Here is a 23,527-nt window from a genome sequence, read left to right on the forward strand (position 1 = left end):
TCTTTTCTTTTTCTTTTGTTTTTCTCATTTTTTTCTTTCTATATACAAGAACCTCAATGCATAAGGTCTATACATTTGATCAACACATGAGCATGTACCCAATTCCCAATATTTCCAATAATAATACAAAACTACCCTTTTATTCACCCAATGTCCCAAGATTCCCACACTTGAATGATACTCACACACAGTTGCCTAAGCTAATCAAAGATCCAAATTAAGGACATTTATTGTTTTCTATTTTAGGCTTGTAATGTGCTAAATTAAAGAACCAAGTGGGTTAATCGTAGGCTCAAATTTGGCTAACAATGGAAGATAAAGGGTAAGGCTTTTTGGGTAAGTGAGCTAAATGAAATGATGGCCTCAATCATATAAATGCATGAATACACAAAATAATGGACATAAAGAATCAAACAAATCAAAGATTACAATTATAGAAAGAGAATAATGCACACAAGAATGGAAAATAAGTGGTTATAAGATGTAACCACACCATTAGGCTCAAAACTCACTTGCTTGTGTTCTTAGCTCAAAAAACATGATCCACAAGATATATAATTCAAGCAAGTTTGATGAAAAGTTTTCACTTAAATCAATTGAAGTGCCCTATAGATAGAAATCTTGAAAATTTTCATTATTTTGACTAAGCTTATTGTGTATACATATGCAAAAATTAAGAAAATGCAACAAAAATCCTAAAATCCTAGAATGAAATGCAAAAGTGTTGGAATTAGAAACTTGTCACCTAAAATCGCCGACCGGTCGGACGACCTCCCCACACTTAAAAGTTTGCACCGTCCTCGGTGCATCCAAAGATGAGCAAGTGGGTACGGCGAATCTCCGGATTGCTGCGTGTTCTTTCTTCCGCTTCCATGTTTGCTTGTGGTGCATTCATAATGAAAATAAGAAATATAACACCATAAGATGAGAAGATATAAAATCAAGGAAGCATATATTGTTGGAATGAGGTAATTCACTAGAATTGAGTGGGTAAATTAGTGTGACATTAATGACAAATAAGTGTGTGAATTCTAAATTGCGCGGTTTAGAACACACATTAGCATAAAAGTTATGTCACAAAAGAAGCATGCACTTCACTTATCCTAGTGTGCTTGAGATGCTCTAAGTAAACTTGTAAGGTAGGACAAGCATTAAAGAAGCATGAAAGCATTCAAGCCAAATATATATGGATGCATATAATCATGAACACAATGCATTAAGGTAAATGCTCAACATCCATCAAGAAATTGCCTAATTACAAAATAAGGCTCAAATCACATGGTGGCCAAATCATGCAATTCAAAAAGAGTTACAAGTTCGAAGGCAATTCTCGTCACTTGGTATTCTTAAAAGGTAAGCGTGAAAAACTCAAAACCAAGTAGCAAAATATAACCTCAATCATAGAATCCAACAAAGATTATCTAAAAACATTCATGCTAAAATAGTATTTAGGCAATAAGAGGCAACAATGTGTAGTAAACAAGATCAATAAGCCAACACTTATAATGAAAATGGAGAAAATAAAATGAAAACTAAACTAAAGCTATCTAACAGACTAACTAACTAACTAATTAACTAACTAAAATAAATGGGTATCTATGGTGTTTGGAAGTGTTGGATGAAGGGTAGGAGAGGGAAAGAAGAAAGGACGAGGAAAGAAATGGAAAGAGGAGAAGAAAAGAAGTGGATTGAAGGAAGGGCATCCACGCGTACGCGCACATGGCGCGCGCGCACCGATGGCTTATTTCGAGAGTGGCGCGTACGCGTCATGTGCGCGAGCGCGCAAATAGGTTTGTGCCTCAGGCCCAATTTCCGCACAGTGCATGCCTAACTCTCGGGTCAAGGTATGGAAGGTGGAACTTCTCAATCCACGCGTACGCGTGCATGGCGCGCTCGCGTGGATGGTCCAAAACGCTTGATGCACGCGTACGCACGCAGTGCGCGTACGCGTGGATGGTGCTCTGTTTTTCAAAAATTTTTGCTATGTTTTGCACCAATCCAAGCATTCTAATCCTCCAAACAGCTACCAAAACACCTTAAAACCTTATTTAACATACTAAACTATCAACTATACTCAACTAACTAAACAAAATATGAAATCAACCAAATTCTACACTATTTACAAAAGAGAAAATGAAAAGATGTTACCATGGTGGGGTGTCTCCCACCTAGCACTTTTGTTTATTGTCCTTAAGTTGGACTTATGGGGAGCTCCTCATCAAGGTGGCTTGTGCTTGTACTCATCTTGGAACTCCCACCAATGCTTGGTTCTCCATTGTGCCCCAAGATCCCCTATTTGTTGCACCAAGTGTTGATGGAGTTCTTCACAAGCTTGGGGCTCCCAAAATTGATTCTCCTTGTGCGATCCGGGATCCCACACTTTATTTTCACACCCGTCTTGAAGTTGATCATTGTTATTAGTCCATCCAGGTGGTGAACAAGATGAATTCTCTATGAAGTTCCCAACAATCCTCCTAGACCCATCTTTTTGAGCACTATTCCCACCTTTGTATTCAACTCTTGAAGTATCAACCAAAATGAGCCTTGATTTGCAATGCCCACCACAAAACCTTTTCCGCTTATGCTTCATCCCACAAACTTCCCTAAGTTGGCCATCCGTTTCAAGCAAACAATATTCAAGTGGGATAATAAAACTAATAGAAATGAATTTCACCCACTCAAATGAAGGTGTAGATGGCAACCTAGGCAAAGATGCTTCCAAAGATCTTGACAAAGCATAACAAACCCTCGTTCTTCTATTTCTAGGGACTTCCACCTCTTCACAAGATCTTTTGATCTCAATCCTTTGTTCAACAATTTTATCTAAACCTTTTCCTTTACTCAAATAATAATAGGGAGGGTGAGAAAAATTTACCTCCTCAACGCTTTCAAATCCAACCGGAGAAGGTTCTTCATGCCCAAAGGATTCTTCACCACTAAGACTTGATGCTTGATATTCATCACCAAGGGAACTCAATCCTTGCTCTATCCCATCCAAGTCTTCATATGGAGTATGCCTTGGAAGGTGTGCACTTTCCTCCCTAGCATCAATTTCAATCATCTTGGAGGGGTTTTCTTCAACTCTATGTTCCTATGAAAGGCTCCGCATCTCCTAAGTCTTCTACCACTTCTTCCTTGTCTTCAACAATTAAAGCTTTCTCCAATTGTTCCAATACAAAGCAACTTCCTTCATTTTCCACCGGAGTTTCCAATCTTTCCTTCATGCTATGTTCTTCAATTGATTCTCCACATGTAGCCATGGGAGTTCCTTGAGTGTTCAAGCATTGGGAGGCTAATTGATTTGTTACCGCATCCAAGGCGGCCATGAAATTTTGCACATCCCTTTTCATCTCTTCTTGCTCTTGAACAAGAACACCAAGGGTTTCATCCATTAGAGGTTGGGGTGGATGGAAGGGTTCATAGTAGGAAGATGGTTCTTCTTGGTAGAGTTGTGGTGGATCTATGTTTTCCACTCTTTCCACTTGTTGCACAACACACTCCATGGTTGCTTGAAATTGATCCAATGCTTCCTTGAGATGATCTCTTGACTCTTGTTCCTCTTGGATAATATGATTAGGATCATGTGGCTCTTGGATCAATGGATATGAGTATTCTTCCATGGGAGGTTGTGGTGGGAAGTAGTATTCATCTTGTGGTTGAAAATTTTTATATATTGGAGGTGGTTCATCTTGGTAATAATGTGGAGGGGGTGGCTCTTGAAAATATTGATGTTAGAATGTTGGTGGCCCTATATGTGGTTCATATGGCTCATATGGTTGTTGGAATGGTGGATATGGATTAGGGTCATATGAAGGTGGTTGGTAAGAAGGGGCTTGTGAGTATGGTTGAGAGTTATGTTGAGGATATGGTTCATAGGCATATGGTGGTGGTTCTTGAAAGTCACAAGGTGATTCACCATAGCCATTGGATTGGTATACATCAAAGAATGGCTCTTCTTCGTAGTGCATTGGTGGAGGTTGTTGCCAAGAAGATTGATCATATGCATATGGCTCTTCCCACCTTTGGTTGTCCCATCCTTGATACACATCTTCATTGTACTCTCCACTTTCTACAACATAGTTGTAACCACACTCATAGCCAAAATGAGAATTCATAGTGAAAAGAGAAAATAAAAACAAAACTACTAAGAAATAATGAAACAAAGTCCTAACTAGCAAGCAATCCAAAAAAAAATCAAGCTATTCACAATATTCACATATATACAATAACCAATAACATAACACCATTGCAATCCCCGGCAACGGCGCCATTTTGATGATTGAATTTTTGACGGTATAGAATTTCACTATTGAAGTCTCGTTGCAAGTATAGTTTCTAAACCAATCAAAAATCCTTTCATACAAAAGATTGTTTGTCACAAGTAACAAACCCCTAATTTTATAAACCGAAGTATTCAAACCTCGGGTCGTTCTCCCTAGGAATTGTAATGAAGTGTCTTGTTATTGGTTGTGAGTTATTTTTTGGGGTTTTGATAAGAAACATGAAAAATAAATGGCAAGAAAGTAAACTAATGGCTAAAAAGGTCTTGGCAAGGGTTGGTGGTCAAGGATCTCTATCCTAATCACTAACCACAATATGAGAATTGGCAAGGATTAATCTCATTAAATCATCCTCTAACTAGTAGTAAAGGAAAGTCAAATGAGCTATATCAATCCTAGTCCATAAATCCTAACTCTCCACTAATTCAATTAGTGAGAACTAGAGTAAATGGCTCCCAATCATCAATTACTTGGACATTAGTAACTCAAGAGTTCCTAAGTTACCTTTCCAAGCCAAGAGTATAAAATCCTACTCTAAAATCCAACCAAGTATTTCATCAAACACTTGGAAGGCATAAAAGGAAAAGGAAAACATAGTAAATCAACAACAAGAACAAAATCTAACAACAATTATTGAAAGGAATTAACAACACAAATCAAAAGGAACACAATTATTATGATTTACCTTGAATTGAATTGAAAGAGAAAGGAAGGAACAAAAGTGGATCTACAATCAAAGTATAAGAACAACATAAAGGAAGTTACAACAAAAGAATAGAGGAAGATGAATGTAACAACAAAGAATTGAAAGGTAGAAGTAGAAGAAAGCAAAGATTAAAACCTAGATCTAAGAACTAATCCTAATCCTAATCCTAATTCTAGAGAGAAGTGAGAGCTTCTCTCTCTAGAAACTACTTCTAAAACTAAACTATCACTAATGGTCAAAAGTATGTTGATTCTTCTTCAATCCTTGGCTTAAATAGCATCAGAAATGAGTTGGATTGGGCCCACAAGGCTTTAGAATTCGCTGGCCACGTTTTGCTTTAAGTGAACCAGGTGGCAGCAACGGCGCGTGCGCGTACTATGCGCGTGCGCGCCACCATACGTGTAGCAACTATGGCAAATCTTATATCGTTTCGAAGCCCCAGATGTTAGCTTTCTAACCCAACTAGAACCGAATCATTTGGACCTCTGTAGCTCAAGTTATGGTCGTTTAAGTGCAAAGAGGTCAGCTTGACAGCTTTCCGGTTCTTTCATTTCTTCATGAGTTCTCCAACTTTTCATGCTTCTTTCTTCATTTCCTTGATCCAAGATTTTCCTCCTAAACCTTAAATCACTTAACAAACATATCAAGGCATCTAATGGAATCAAGGAGAATTAGATTTAGCTATTTTAAGTCCTAAAAAACATGTTTTCACTCTTAAGCACAATTAAGGGAGAAGTTATAAAACCATGCTATTTCATTGAATAAATGTGGGTAAAAGGTCATAAAATCCCCTAAATCAAGCACAAGATAAACCTTACAAATGGGGTTTATCAGTGCTCCAAGATTAGTTATTAATTATAAACCTCTAAACAAGGTATTAAAATGGATTAGGTATCCTTTACAAAATAAAAGTGATCTAATTAAAAAATTAAATAAAGCAATATCTTTTCAAAATTTGATTTAAAATCAGGATATTATCAAATTACAGTAAAAGAGGAAGATAGATATAAAACAGCTTTTATAGTACCCTTTGGACATTATGAATGGAATGTAATGCCTCAAGGATTAAGAAATGCTCTAAATGAATTCCAAGAAATAATGAATAATATATTTTGCCCGCATATAGAATTTACTATAGTGTATCTTGATGACGTATTAGTATACTCAAAAGGAATAAAGCAGCATATATATCATCTAGAAAAATTTATGGATATTATAAAAGAACAAGGACTAGTTTTATCAGAAAAGACAATGAAAATTTTTACAACTAAAGTAAGGTTTTTAGGATATGAAATTTATCAAGGAACTATAGTACCTATTAAAAGAGCTATTGAATTTGCAGATAAATTTTCAAATGAAATAACTGACAAAAAACAACTACAAAGGTTTTTAGGATGTTTAAATTATGTAGCGGAATTCCTACCTGGAATAAGAATCACATGCGAACCTCTTTATAAAAGATTAAAAAAAAATCCACCTCCATGGACAAAAGAAATGACTTCTATAATAATAAAGATAAAAAATGCAATAAAAGAAATACCTTGTATAAGTATATTAGATCCATTGGCTAAATTAATTGTAGAAACAGATGCATCATAATTAGGATATGGAGGAATTCTTAAACAAATACCTCCTAATAGCTCAAAAGAACAAATAGTAAAATATCATTCAGGAATTTGGAACCAGGCTCAAAAGAACTACCCAACAGTCAAAAAAGAAATACTTGCCATAGTATTATGTGTTTCAAAGTTTCAAGAAGATTTATTCAATAAAACTTTTTTAATAAGGACTGATTGTAAAGCATCACCAAATATTTTAGAAAATAATGTCAAAAATTTGGTTTCAAAACAAATATTTGCAAGATGGCAAGCTATTTTATCATGCTTCGATTTTACTATTGAACATATAAAAGGAGAACTAAATTCACTCCCTGACTTTCTTACTAGAGAATTTTTGCAGGGAAAGAATGGAACAAAAAGCAGCCTCCAGTGAAGATTATGGTCAACCTTTTGACCAAATAAAAGAAACGAAATTACCTATTACTGCTGTACCAGCAAAACAATTATCATTAAGACCTATGACAATGTCACAGGTTCTAAAAGCCGCACCATCATCGTCATCACCTTCTAAGAGCCGTTTAATTACTACCAATAATAAATTCACATTATTACAACCATCTGACCTCTATAACACTCAACTCCTGAAAGAACAATTTCCTTACTATGAAAAATCCAATCCTATAAAAATATTAACCATAAAAAAAGAGTGGTTCAAAAAAGATAGGAAAACCCTATATAAGACTATTTTCCCAAACACTTTCCATTACATTCCTATTAACCCACAAAAAACCCAAAAATTCTATGAATTCATATTAGTAGACACCGGATCAATTGAATTAACCCATTATAGGGATTCGAACACCAAACAGCCTATTTATTCAAATATAAAAATCATAAAAATATTATCTTTACAATAATGGAAAATACCTCCCTATCAGTCTAAGAGTTTCTCACTAAAATTCGAACCCTAGAACTATACCTACTATGATTATCAAGAAGCCTGGAATCATATATTATTTCTATCACCAAGTCCCCATTCGTGGTTCATTTGGTTTAGAAAGGGGATATCATTACAATTTTCCAAATGGTTCCAAGCATGGTTCCAGAATTTTGGACCAATGGAAGCTTTCTTCCCAAAAGAAGCCAGTATGGCGTATGAATATTTTAAAAGCAAGTCATCATTCTTACAAGAATATAAATTCATTTCATTCATAGCAGCCATGGGAATAAGCTGGATTATGACATGGGAATATGATTCAGCAGCATATGAAGAATCTCCAAGCATACAATATTTAGTAAGAGTAATAAAAATAAAATGGTGGAACAAATATGATATAAATTTACTAAGAAGAGCATCTATTGATCAATGGTTAACAACATCACAAAAGCGTCCAGCAATAACAGCCTCAAGCACCACCAATGAACAAATAGCTTATAAAAAAGAGACCCAATTCTTAGCACAGAAGCGACAAATTATGGCAGCTCTAGCGGCAGCAACCTCAGAGGAAGATATTCAAAGTTCTCTACAAGCAATACAAACCGTACCTCTTGGAGAAGACGAAGAGGTCCAGTCTAGCCCAGCTCATTACGATCAAGATTCTCAAGACTCATTTGAGATGTAATAAGTACTGTATATGCAATCAATGTAAAAGCCCAATCATAAAGAAAAACGATCTCTGTAAAAAAAAGAGGTAAAAAGGTAAAAAGTAAAAAGTAAAAAGTAAAAAGTAAAAAGTAAAAAGTAAACAGTAAATATCGACAAACAGTAAAAGCAAACAGTGAATGTCGGTAAAATAGTAAATGTCTGCAAACAGTAAAAGCAAACAGTACTGTTGGTAAACAGTACCCAAATAGTCATCATTTGGGGTCTATAAATACCAAAGGCCTCACTCATTCAAGATCATCAAATACTTGAAAGCTCAAGAAATCTCTCTACTCTTATATCTTCTTACTTCATATATTCTCTAAATATTTGTAATTATCTTCAAGAAGTGTATCAACTTTACAAGCAATAAGAGTACAAGTTCATCTTTGTAAGCTTACTATCTTTCTTTTCTTTATTCTCTTAGTTATTATCCCTGTTCTTATAACATGAAAGAGTTTCATAAAAAGTTTAAATCTTTAAAGTTAGATAGAAGAAATATGAAAATAAGAGTAATGGCAATAGAAATGAAAGTAAGAAAACTAATAACTGAATCTTTTGAATTGAAAGAAGAAATAAAAAAAGTGAACAAGAAAATAATTAAAACTAAAAGGTTTTTACAACAAATGAAAACCATAAATCAGTAAAAATCGTTAGGCAAAATATTAAGAATAAACGTATTTATCATGTTAGAAGAATGCATTATCTTCATGTGCAAAATATGATGCGTTTTTATGATATACAATCAAGAATACAAGCCCTTAGATATTTACAAATAGAGTCTCAATCTCAACAAGATCCTTCTTTACTAGAACAAGCTCTGAATATACAGCTAAAAAAATAAATTATAATTTATAAAAATTATCTCTAAAATTTATTACATAAAAAGCAAAATTGTAAAAGTTATGTATTTATATAAATTAAATTATATTAAATTATAAAATATCTAAATATTTAATCAACCTAATTAATTAGTTGTAATTGATTTTATTTAATAATTTGAAAAATTGAATAGCATTTTTTTAAAATATGCCAATCCAAAAAATCTAAATTAAAAATAAAAAATATAACTAAATTATATAACGACAACATAATATGTCCAAAAGTTTTTTTTATAGTAAATCTAATGCCAATATATTTATCATCAGTGGTGTTCCTGTCTAATAATTTGAGCCGAGGTATAACTCATTCTTCCGTGTGTATGGAGTTTTCTGTCCTAAAAGCACAGATGCCGAATTATACTTCAGCTGTCAAGGAACACCGGAGGAGGTTGGGACCTGCAAAGAGACTCCAACGCTCAAGTTAGTAAGAGTATAAGATGAATATCAAATGAGTGAGAATGAGTTCTGTACCTCTTTCATATCAAGAGTGGATGTATTTATAGAATTGTATGTGGTACGATTACTCTGATATTATGGAGCTGTTATTTAGTGGGATAACTGCTCTTTAGTGAGCTTGTTTAGAGAGATTTGTGCTGGTTGACACGTAGTTATTTGATTGTATAGGATAAATTCGTTAGGAGAGCAAAACACATACTCTCTACGTACTCCTACACGTGTGTATTTAGTTTTAACCAGATTGATTCCGATTTATAGTCCTGAGCCGAATTATAGCCAATGAACGGATCAAGTGGTATAATAATTTAATTTCACAATTAATTAAATTTTGTTTTTGTAAAAAAATGCGCATTATTTGTTTTAAAAATATTTATTCTAATTTAAATAGGATATAAAATATTACTATTATTATTCAAATTCCCACGGTACCCACTTTAGGAAAACAAAAACTTTTCGCCTAATTCAGCTTTTCTGAAAATGTTCTAGATTTACAAATTTTTTCAAAAGTTTTCAAGAACCCTAAAAGATCAAAGAAGTTATTGAGGATGGAAATGGAAATCAGCGAGCATTTGGGTTGTGTTTGGTTGTTGTCTCAATATAAATGAGATATAGACATAGATACATAAAAGTACATAGACATAAGAAGACACTATTTGGTAAGTTAAACATGACAAAAAAATTATAAAAAATTAGTGCCTCAAGTTAAAAATTAATATCTCAGCATTTTAGACAGAATACATGTTTTAATGGGTGCCTCTGTATGACTGTGTCTTTCATAATTTTCGTCTCCGTAAACAAACATCATACATATATTCCCGTGTACTCCCGTGTCTATGGACATATATACCAAAAAGGCAAAAACAAACGCTGCCTTGAGAAAGATCTTCGGAAAGAATTGCAACTTTGCTGAAATAAATAGTGAAATTCAACTGAAGTCACAGAAATTGGAAACGGGGTTGTCAATTCTTAAACCTATTCGAATTCAACCTCCTTCTTCAAGTAACACATTGTGGGAGTGGGAGAATCTGAAGTCACGTAAATTTACAAGGGAGGTGATGATTCAAAGAATGGTTGCTTATAGTTGGAAAATAGTTTAATTTGTAATATTGATGTCATTTTGATTCGTTGTAATTCATTGTGAAGAAATGGTTTTTTTTTTTATTTTTTTGACAGGGAAGTGCACTTTACAAAATTGAAAAAGTACAAAAAGAGTACGCAAAGATAAAGAATACTTTGGTATGTATTTTTTTATTGATTGAATTATAGGAATAAAACTAAATGGGCACAGGATTCGGTGGTCCAGAACCTTTGGACCACTTAGTGGTCCAAGTAGAAAATATGTTTTTAGAGTTTTTTTATCAATTGCTACGTAGTCCTTGAACTAATTTTAATTACAAATCAACCCCATATATTTATTTAATTATAAAAATAGTTTTTTATTTTATAAATTATTATTTTATCAATTATCTATTATATTTATTAACAATCAAATACAAAAATAACAACCAATTATATCCTCCATTCATCCTAATAATTCCAATTGATTAAATAATTAACTTTGATCTTGTTACGTTCGTCCATGGCTTCCAAATCGTGTTTCCTTGAAATTCAATCGATTAGTTTTTCAAAACAATCGATTGAATGATAACTCAATCGATTGGTTTACACTATATCACAAAACAATCGATTGAAAGTTGTAAGGTAGAATGATAAAAAGCTTATACCAATCGATTGTTTATACTTTCCAATTGAATGAATGTCTCAAAACAATCGATTGTTGTTGTTACTCCATCGATTGAATTCACGAAAACAACATGGATTTGCCAAATACAATCGATTGGAAAGTGATGACATTGAAGTTTTAGCCAAATTCAATCGATTGGTAATGTAATACAATCGATTGGAAGGTGATGAAGTTGAATGTTTTGCCAATTTCAATCGATTGGTAATGGTACCCAATCGATTGAAATGAAACTGTACACTAAAAATTTATAAATTCACCTTTGCTTCGCATGCTGCAACTAATGCATGTTACATACAAGAAACTAAAAAGCACATAAAATAAAAACAGACAATTAATTAAATTTAATCTGTTTGTCCTTTGGTTTTGCGCCACTGAAAGAAAATAATCCATGTTTAAATCAAACGCAGGACCAAGATGCTCAACATCCATAATGCCTAATGAAATAAATTATAATACATGGATCACAATAAAATAGCAATAGTCCAAATAAAGTAGTATCAAATGAGTAGTAGCAGAATAAAAGAAAGAACCAAAACCAACATTAACAAAAATATAAATTTGATAATAAAAATAAAAAATTATAAAAAATATTTTATGGTTAATCTTATGTACTCCTTATGTACTTTTGTTATAATTAATTATCATCAATATTAAACTAATAAAAAAATAATCTAAATAACAAGCTCATCCTTTCTCTTCTTTCAGTATTTTGTTTTGGACATCTTCCTTAAGAATGAATTGAATAATCAAGAGTTTCAAACCATATAATAAAACAAAATTGACATAATAAAACAAAAATTGAACTTGCAAGTAACCAACAACGTAATCAAAGAAGGAATCAAAGCGAGGCTGATGAATTCCTCCTCATACAAGTTCATACCATATAGATATTCCTGCTACTACCCATTTGATACTACTTTATTTGGATTATTGCTATTTTATTGTGATCCATGCATTATAATTTATTTCATTAGGTATTATGAATGTTGAGCATCTTGGTCCTGCGTTTGATTTAAACATGGATTATTTTCTTGATTGTATTTCAGTGGCGCAAAATCAGAAGACAAACAGATTAAATTTAAAATAGAACAATCATGTAATTAATTGTCTGTTTTTATTTTATGTGCTTTTTAGTTTCTTGTATGTAACATGCATTAGTTGCAGCATGCGAAGCAAAGGTGAATTTATAAATTTTCAGTGTACAGTTTCATTTCAATCGATTGGGTACCATTACCAATCGATTGAAATTGGCAAAACATTCAACTTCATCACCTTCCAATCGATTGTATTACATTACCAATCGATTGAATTTGGCTAAAACTTCAATGTCATCACTTTCCAATCGATTGTATTTGGCAAATCCATGTTGTTTTCGTGAATTCAATCGATTGAGTAACAACAACAATCGATTGTTTTGAGGTATTCATTCGATTGGAAAGTATAAACAATCGATTGGTATAAGCTTTTTACCATTCTACCTTACAACTTTCAATCGATTGTTTTGTGATATAGTGTAAACCAATCGATTGAGTTATCATTCAATCGATTGTTTTGAAAAACCAATCGATTGAATTTCAAGGAAACACGATTTGGAAGCCATGGACGAACGTAACGAGATCAAAGTTAATTATTTAATCAATTAGAATTATTAGGATGAATGGAAGATATAATTGGTTGTTATTTTTGTATTTGATTGTTAATAAATATAATAGATAATTGATAAAATAATAATTTATAAAATAAAAAACTATTTTTATAATTAAATAAAATATATGGGGTTGATTTGTAATTAAAATTAGTTCAAGGACTACGTAGCAATTGATAAAAAAACTCTAAAAACATGTTTTCTACTTGGACCACTAAGTGGTCCAAAGGTTCCTGGACCACCGAATCCTGTGCCAAATAAATGTATATAGAGTATTGTCGGCTCAGGATTCGGTGGTCCAGGAACCTTTGGACCACTTAGTGGTCCAAGTAAAAAACATGTTTTTAGAGTTTTTTTATCAATTGCTATGTAGTCCTTGAACTATTTTTAATTACAAATTAACCCCTTATATTTTATTTAATTATAGAAACTATTTTTTATTTTACAAATTATTTATTTATCAATTAACCATTATATTTATTAACAAAAAAAAATACAAAACAACAACTAATTATATTCCAGTCGAGTAAAATATTATGTTTGATCTCGTGAAGTTCCTCCATGACTTTCAAATCGTGTTTCGCTGAAATCCAATCGATTGGACTATCAAACCAATCGATTGAATGATAACCCAATCGATTGGATTTCAGTTTATCACAAAACAATCGATTGTATATTCCTGGTAAGCATGGTTTTGCATAAATCAATCGATTGGTCATAGTAACCAATCGATTGAACAATGAATTAAATGTGAGATTTATGTAATTCAATCGATTGTTTACGATTTTCAATCGATTGAATTCTTCCAAACAATCGATTGGTCTTAATATTCAATCGATTGTTTCCGGCTAAAAATCGATTGAACTTTGCACGTAACTTCTAATTCAATCGATTGGTTTGAAACTTCAATCGATTGGGAAGTGTCCTAAATGTGTTTTTTTCAGCATTCAATCGATTGGTATTGTAATCCAATCGATTGCAATTTCAAAATCGCTATATATTAATCCCAAACCATGCGTATTGAATTAGAAGTAACGTTTTAAAAGATTCGAACCCCCATTTCTGCACCGCTCTCTTCTCTCATCGAACCAGAAAGCTTCATCTTCTTCTCTCTTCTTCTCCAATCTCACCAACATCCACTCCGTCCTACATACGTATTATTAAACCTCAACCAATTCCTTACAAAATCCACCAAATCAATATCCCCAAAATGGCCAGAACTAAGAACACCAAAAGAGCCAGGGTTGAGGGAGAAAGCTCTGCTTTCGCCAGACTGGTTGCTTCATCCCACTACATGGCAAGGTGGCTGCCATCTCAAAGGGCACTGAAAAACTATGTGGAGAAGTTCGATTCAAGGCCAATTATTCCTCCCAGGTACATAACAGCCGAGTTCCTTCAGGATAGACATTTTAATTTGGTGTTGAATGCATTGCAAACACAGCACTTAGTTGATTTTGTACAAACTAGGGATGAGTATTACCCGCACTTGGTTAGAGCTGTTTATAGTACTTTGAATTATGTTGTTCCTGAACCTGATGAAGAGGGTGAGGTAATGCCGCTGATTGAGTTTGATTTAGGGAAACAGCATTATAGAGTTACTTTGTAAGAACTAGCTGAACAATGGAGTCTAGGTTATCACGGGGCAAAATTTACTGGAGGTATTGCGGCAGATGAGCAATGGGGAGAATACAACAGATTAGTTAGTTTGCAGAGTTTACAATATGAGAATCCACACATGGATGCTAGAGGTAATATAAGTTGCAGTGGGTTGGGGATTGAGCAGCGTATATTGATGTATTTGTTTTCATACATGTTGATTCCAAGAAAACATAATCATGGAATCTTGTTTAACGAAGATATTTTAGTGCTTTGGGCTATGGTGACTGGAAAGGAGATAAACTGGCCTTATTTTATGGTTCATCATATGCTTGAGATGAAGAAAGGAAAATCAAGTGTTGGTTTAGGATATGCTTGCCATTGGACCAAGATTTTCAAATGGCTTGGAATTGACTTGACTGAAGAGAAAGTTGTTGTCTTGACTAATGTAGCCAAGATTGATGACAGCACTCTAAGTCAGATGGGAAGAGATCCGGATGCCTAAGAACCTCAGGCCCAAGGACAACCACAAGACCAGGTGCAAGCACAACCACAGACACCCCCACCACCACCCCCTCCTTCGCCAACAATGCAAGATTTGATGGATGAATTGCGAAGCATGAGAGTATATATGGAGGAGCAATTTTCTGATATGAGGCAGCGTCAAGACAGGCAAACGGAAGCTATCAATCGTCAAGGAGAAGCAATTGATAGTCTATGCACTAATCTGGGCATCACAAACCCAAGGGGCATCATCCCAAGGCCTGGACCATGAAGAAATTGTTTTATAGCAATATTCTTGTACAAGCATGCCTTGCTTTGATTTTTACAATTCATATATAGAGTTCTTAAAGGTACTAGGTTTGTTTGAATTGTAAGACCTTCTTGGATGATGGAATGAATTTAGCTAATGGTTTTTTAAGTTTATCTATATTCTTAAGATGCAATCAGGTCTTGAAAACAATGTGTTTGTATGGATTCAATCGATTATTTTTTTAGTGCAATCGATTGTTTTGTTATTTTAATCGATTGGAGTGCACTTAATTACTGTATCAATCGATTGTTTTCTAAGTGCAATCGATTGAATTATCATCAATTTCAATTTCAATCGATTGCATATAAAACCAATCGATTGATACTGTAATTAAGTGTACTCCAATCGATTAAAATAACAAAACAATCGATTGGAACATTGTGTTTAAGTATACTTCAATCGATTGGTGGGGGCTTGATTTCGCATAGTCTATCTACCAATTTTGAAACTTTTTCTTTAAATATGATCCGTCTAAGATTATTATTATTATTATTTGCCAAATGCATGGTTTTCGCATAACTCAGTTGATTGGTCATACGATCCAATCGATTGAATGATGAAAAAAATTGGTTTTTTGTAATTCAATCGATTGTTTAGAATTTCCAATCGATTGAATGCTTCAAAACAACTTGGGTCTCACCAAATTCAATCGATTGCTTTTGTGACTCAATCGATTGAATTTACCCGAACAATATGAATTTGCCAATTTCAATCGATTGTAGTGTGTGTGAAATCAAATTCAATTGATTGTAATGATCATTCAATCGATTGGAACGCGATGTATTACGCCTATGTCAGTCTTGTTTTCGTTTTTAAAAATTATCTTCTTATTCATCTATCTTATCTTTAAAATTCTATCTTCCTTTTTTAAGGTTTTATTTTGATTTAGATACTCTAATCTTATCTTTTCCTTAAGATTAACATTATAAATTGGTGAATAATCCATCACCAATTATTCAATCCCACCATTAAAATCGTGTATCATTCTCTTTATAAAAAATTTCATTGTTTTTCTTTCGAACATCCATCCATCTACTGAATATCCATTTTTTTTTATTTTTTATCCGTCTATTTAATATCTACTTTTTGTTCATCGTTAATTGACAATCACCGTTGCAGCAATCAGCAAAGGTCCAATCAATTTTTTTCATTGTAGTGTTCAGAAAACAATCCATCGTTTGGATTACAAAATCGAGGTAAGTGGATAGAATCTCTAATTTTCCAATTATTCGTTTCGATACTTTATTCGTAAAATTGATTGTGTAATGAAATTTTTTTTTATCTTTTATTAACTGACAAGACATTGAGAATTACTAAAAAGTAAATAGATGTTATTATTTTTTATTACTAATTAGCTAACAATCAAGGGACGGACCTAGAAGGGGCGAGTAGTGGCCTGAACCCCCCAAAATTTTAAGAAATTATACTTATATATAAAATTTGTGTTTAAAAAAATAAAAACAAATGTTAGGTAATTTAATAGTTTTATGTGTATTATTTTTCACTATGTAATAGATTTATGTCTTAATTGTTAATTCACTAATATTTTTACCTAACTAATTTAATATCATACCCTCAAGTCTTTGTACCTTTCCAATTAGTTTTTATATAATAATTTCTATATTTATTTTTTTTAAAATCATTTGTTTTTTTATATTAATATATTTAACATTCATATTTTTATATTAATAATAACTTAAGTAGTTATGTTTTGGTAATCACATTATGTACTGTAGATATTATTTTCTTGTAAAAAATATTAATTCTTCTTCTAAATTCACATTGGTAAAAGAAAAATTTTATAAAGATATCGTATACATTGTATTCTACAATGGTACCGTGTCTTTCAATTAATTAATAATTTATAATTTATTTTTAAATTTTTTTAAAACTTTTGAAAGAATGAATTTTAATTAATAAGATATGGGATCATTTTTAGCAAATTCCGTTATAAATTATATGGTATTTTATAAATTTGTAATGTACAATTGTTAAAGTTATATTTTATTTATGTAATTATCATATTAAAACTAAAATTGTTGGAAAAAATTATAATGATATGTATCTTAATAAATCTATTAAAAAACTAACTCCAATAACTATATGTTAATTATTTTTATAGATTTAAATTAATTATATAAAAATTGGCACCTCAATATTAAAATCTCTGGATCCGTCCCTGCTAGCAATATATGAATCTATCTATTGTATGTAATGTTATAAGATGGAGTGTACTGATTTTTTTTTTCATTGGACATTTTAAGATGTCAGGTATATTTACGGACACTGAGATGAATGAGCAATACCAGGAGGACGATGACTTTAACCAACAAGAAGAGCTAGTAAGTGACCAAGATATGATGGATGAACAGAATGAATTCGAACAAGATTTCAGAGATGAATTTACCGAGGGAGCGTTTTTTTCTGAATCTGATATGTCAGATTATATCATTGAAGCCGCTTATGCGGTTGACTCCGTGCAAGACATTACATCTTTGAAATTAAGTGAGAACTTTGCGAAGGAAATTGGCAAATACCACTTTTCTACTTTGCAGCTTGCATTTGATTTTTATATGAAGTACTCAAAGTCGAAGGGCTTTAGTGCAAGGAAGAGCAAGACCTTCAAGAATAGTAGTGGCGAGATTTACAGACAAATGTTTGTATGTCATAGGCAAGGATTCAGGATGGAGAAATATTACACGATGGAAAAAAGGAAGAAGGAGCCTAGATTGGATACAAGAACTGGATGTGAAGCCCGAATGGATGTTAAATTTGTACCAGAAATTGGAAGGTGGCATATCTTTTATTTTTCTGACGAACACAACCATGATCTATTGGATACACAATTCAGTGCTATGTTGCCTGTCCACAGAAAAATGTCAGAGGCAGATATTATGCAAATGATGAACATGCTAAAGTCAGGGATCAGCACCTCACAGATATTTGGTCTTCTAGCTAGTCAAGCAGGCGGGTACGAATTTGTTGGCTATGGTCCCAGAGATATGTACAATGAGATTGCTCGGCAAAGGCGTCAAATTCCTGGAGATACAGCACGAGTGTTGAAGAAGTTGGAGGATATGCGGTTGAAGGATCCACAATTATATTTCAAGGCATGTCACGATTCAAGAGGTTTGTTACATAATTTGTTCTGGTCTGATGGGATTAGCCAACTAGACTACCGACTATTCGGGGATGTTATTGCTTTTGATGCTACGTACAAGAAGAACAAGTATAGTTGTCCATTAGTAATATTCAGCGGGGTTAACCACCACAACCAAACAACTGTTTTTGCTGCTGCGTTAATCGCGGACGAAACAACTGATACATATGTTTGGCTCCTGCGTCAGCTCATGTTTGCAATGAAGGGCAAGACCCCGACCTCAATCATAACTGATGGGGCCATGGCGATTAGGAATGCAGTGAGAGATGTATTTCCCGAAGTCAGACATAGATTATGCGCTTGGCACCTTATTCGAAATGCAACTAGCAATGTTGGAAATCCATCGTTTACACCTAAATTTAGAAAAATCATGACAGGAGACTACGAGATTCCCGTGTTTAAGCGTAAGTGGGTTCAGCTTATTGAAGAATTTGGCATTGAGGATAAGCCGTGGGTGATCAACATGTACGAAGAGAAGCATATGTGGGCTACTGCATATCTAAGAGGAAAATTCTTTGCTGGCTTTAGAACTACATCAAGATGTGAAGGTTTACACTCAGTTGTGGGAAGGTATGTGGGGTCGCGGTATGATTTGACGAGTTTTGTAGAGCATTTTCAAAGGTGTGTAGCACACATGCGCTTTAACGAATTTAATGCTGATTATGAATCTACATGTGGGGTGCCCGTCATGCAAACTTGTATAGAGCTGCTAGAGAGATATGCTGCTGAGTTATACACTCATGAGATATTTCTTTTCTTTCGGCCATTTTTCTCCAGAGCTGGATCAATGCGGGTTCTGAACATAGATAATACCGATGATTGCATAAAGTACATTGTGTGTAAGCATGGGAGGCCCGATTTTACGTGGACCGTTGATTTTCGTCAAGAAGAAATGATCTTCATGTGTACCTGTTTACGAATGGAGTCATTTGGTATTCCCTGCGAAAATATTGTGAAAGTTCTGGTTGATAGAGACATCCGTGAGATTCCCCGGTCATTGGTATTGGATAGATGGACAAAAAAGGTTAAATCAGCACTCAATGATCCGTGTGGGTTCACCAGGGATGCTGTTGTTATTAGTCGTCAAAGTGCTTTAGTGGAATTTTCTAAACAACTGGCTGCTGTTGCTGCTAAAGTACCAGAGAGATATGAAGAGACACGTGATTTAATTATGGGATTGTACTCATCTTACAAGGCTGCAGACGAAGGAGATAATCAACCTCACTCAGGTGTAGCTAGAAGTAGCAATCCGTATGTGCATCCAACCACTGGAGGCTCAGGACAGCCATCTAAGAAGAAGAAGCGGCAACGTTGTAGTGTTTGTCAAATGGAAGGACATAAGAAGACAACATGTCCTTGGCAAAAGGACATTGACAACAACGTTATAGAAAATGAAGCAATCGGTTCGGACGATGGCGACATGTGTACCGAAGCGACGGTTGAGTTAGATAGTGATAGTTAGCAACCTCCATAAACTTTAATGTTTTTGGGTAGAAAATCAGTTCATATTTGTATTTTTTCTTTTTCACTATATTGATGAGATTTTATACATTCTTCCAATAGTCGTGCTTATGCTTTCTAGGTGTAATGAGATTTTATTAATATTTTTTGTCTATTTAGAATTATCGTAATTAGTATTCAATTGTTGTTTAGTGCTGCCGTGCTGGCTACTTATATATATTAATTATATGATGACTCATAATCAAAGTTTTGAAAATCGGACTGGACCGTCCAGTCGATTTCGGTTCAATTGAGAACCAGCAATGTAAGCGATCTGGTCCTTCATTTATAACCGTTCGAAACAAAACCGTTGAAAAACCTCTGAATTGGCCGAGAACCGGTCGGGTGGACCAGACCGGTAACCGGCCGGTTCAGAAAAAACAACGCGGTCTCTTAATTAAAAAAAAAAGAAAGAACCGGATCCACTCCACGTCTCCACCCAACCCCCCTTTTTCCCAATCATTCATTTATTTCATTTCACTACTCACTCCCTGGAGAACTCTGAAGCAAAGGAACCCTAGCCCTCCATCGTCGCCGCCGTTTCCAGTTCCTCAGCGCCGCCGCCGTCTCCAGTTCCTCAGCACCGCCGCTTCTTCCTCTTCCCCGTGTCCGGAACCCAGTAAGTCGACAGGTCCTCGACGGCTCTTCATCTTAACTCACCAAACCAAAACCCTAGGCTCTCTCTGCATTTTGCAACGGTTCTGCCGCAGTGCTGCCGCTGTCCGTGCTGTCGGCGCCGTCCGTGGCCTGGCCCTCTCTTGTAGCTCGGCGTCCTGCTTTCCCGTCATCCATCCGACCTCCGTGGCTTTTCTGTTTTGTTGGCTTGGAGCAACTTGCTGCCGTATCGCCGCTCGCCGTCGTCTCCCGGGTAGCCGTCGTCTCCCTGGTCGCCGTCCGTGCCTCCATCGAAGGTTAGTGTCTCTGGCTTTTTTGTTCGTGTCTCCGTCTTCTCTCCCCAGAGCCTCTGTTTGTTGATTTTTAATGTGAAATTGTGAAATTGATAATTTTTTATGATTTTGCTGCTGCTCTTTCTTTGATTTCTGAAATTTTGGTTAACATTTTCTTGCTGCTGCTAACAGTGAAAATGAAATCATTATTGGAAATTTTGTTTAGGGATTAGGGATTACTTGTTGCCGTTTGTAATGTTTGTTGAAATTTCAAGTTTAGTGTGATTAGGGATTACTTGTTGCTGTTGAAATTTCAGGTTTAGTGTGATTAGGGATTAGTTGTTGCTGTTTGGTACTTGCTGCTGCTGATTTAGTGTTTTTTAACTTGACTCAACTGTTTTTGAATTTTTGTTGATAGATTTATTGATTTTAGTATTTAGGGTGATTATTTGTTGCTGTATTTTAATTTTAGTTGCTGATTGTTCGTGATTTATGGCTCTTTTTAGTATATTGTGCTGATTGTAAGTGATTTCTGGCTGTGTGAATGTTCTTATTTCTGGCTCTGAGTGTTGTTTTGTTTTTGTTTTAAGGCCCTATTCTGTGCTCAGTTTTCATTTTGTAGGAAATTATTTGACGTATATAAGAATTAAGAAGGAAGATTATCCCAACAACTACTCTGTTGATTGATTCTAGTCCCCCACAAGCTTGAAGATAGGAACCCTTCATCAATGGTTTGTTTATGGCATTGCATTAAAATATTACCGTAGTTTGTTTGTTTATTCATTGAACTTCCACAAAAATCACTTGTTTATGATCCCCTTTTGTCCAGAATAAACAATTCTTGAGTCCTTGCTTAGCTTTATGTCAGGTGGATTATGTGCTGTTAAGTTGTACAAGCTTAAGATTTCTCCTTTAATGTAGTATATGCAGGCTAATTTTGAATTGGTATAATTATACCACAAAGCTATACCAAAGGAACTAGATTGGTAGGAAGATCTTTATCAAAAGCTATAATTATATTTTAGGATATATATTTAAAATTTATATATTATTTTATCTAAAATGGTTTTTTTGGTTAGACCACGGTTGGACCGGTTCAACCAGTAAACCAGTGACTAAAGCGGTTCGATAATCGGTCCGGTTCTCTGAACCTTGCTCATAATACATTCATATAATTAATTTATTATAACATGTTTATTAATTTGTCTTTTTTATATATATGGAACTAATGATTATTTTTTCACTGCCATGTGTAGAAATAATTATTTTAGAATACTATATCATTAATTCCTTCGAATAAATAATACTATAAGTAAGTTGATCTTGGATGAATAATAAAAGAGATAAAATGCTAAAAGTGCTATACTTTAATATTGATCTTTAATATAGATTGCAACAACCACATACACAAACAGATCAAACAATCTGTCTCATATAAGGAAGGGTAGAAAAACGGCTGATGATAAATTTTTAATACTATACATACATATTTCACAATATTTCACAATAATAATATACTTGAATTAATCATTCTACTTATATGACAAGATCAATTTGCTTTCTTGGTGGGATTAGCACTTGGTTGCTTACAATTAATCACAATCTAGCTAGGTAATAATCCTAGACTCCTAGCTATTAGTATGTAGCTAGCTTCTTTAATTTTTCCATTTCAATTATAATCCACTAATGTTCATTAAATTGAAGTAGCTAAGTATGAAAATAATTCGGTTATAATTCGGTTGTAACGAACTAAGATTCGGGTTTTAAAACTAATCAGTCACAAATATAAATAACGATTACAAGAATTTATTTTCATAAACACGATTAAAATGGATAAATTTAAGGTTTGAGTAGAACAAAAATGTGTTTTCATTTTTTCTACTTTAATTTCTTTTCATAATTTTAGAAACAAGAAGTAACAAAATAATATTTGTATGGGATAGTTGTTGAAATAATGTTTGTATGAGATGGTTGTTGAAATAATCAATGGAAATGACATTAAAAATATGTGTTTTTAAAATAAATTAAACTAAAACTCCATACGGTGCATAGAAATAGAGTAAAATTGCGAAAAGTAACGAAGCAATACATTTCTATTTAAGAAGTCATTTAAAGAAATTCGCAAGAAGTACATCCACTAACTCTAACAAATAAATACGCACTAACCAAAGTATTACACTCTATCTAGATTAATTATAAGACCTGTGCATATTCCAAAACTCCTCGACCGATGCTATAATCTGTGGCTTCTTATGGTTGATCCGACTCCGGAGTATATGCACCACGGTTATCATGCGAATATCGTGATCATCGAGCTAGAAATTATACATTATGAATTAGTACCAAAAAATAGGGATTAAATATTAGAGATTTGTTTTATAAATGCTCACCTTATTGTTACCATATGGCTTAAATTCATAAGTCATATCCATCCACTTCATCACCCAAGTTGCAGAGTTCAAGCTTGAGGAACATTGAGGTATATCTTCTGGTCTTTAAATTTTGTAGTCATGAAATTATTTATTATACTCTTGAATGCCCTCATCCTTGTAAAAGTTTGACGTGATGATTTGCTCCAGTACGTGTGCCTGATTTCATTTCACTGGTTAAATAATAAAAACAAAATAAGATCTAATAAGCTTATGTAAATTTTTCCA

At 33.8% G+C, this 23,527-nt stretch overlaps 1 protein-coding gene across 1 annotated transcript; it reads left to right on the forward strand.

The window, feature by feature from the left end:
• Positions 1–17,587: 17,587 nt before the first annotated feature.
• On the forward strand, positions 17,588–19,945 carry LOC112805337 (protein FAR1-RELATED SEQUENCE 5-like). The gene has a single exon (XM_025847728.1). It carries the CDS (start codon positions 17,588–17,590, stop codon positions 19,943–19,945), a length of 2,358 nt encoding a protein of 785 aa, XP_025703513.1.
• Positions 19,946–23,527: the final 3,582 nt, after the last annotated feature.

The sequence above is a fragment of the Arachis hypogaea genome, chromosome 6, assembly GCF_003086295.3.
Source record: "Arachis hypogaea cultivar Tifrunner chromosome 6, arahy.Tifrunner.gnm2.J5K5, whole genome shotgun sequence".
Lineage (NCBI taxonomy): Eukaryota > Viridiplantae > Streptophyta > Magnoliopsida > Fabales > Fabaceae > Arachis > Arachis hypogaea.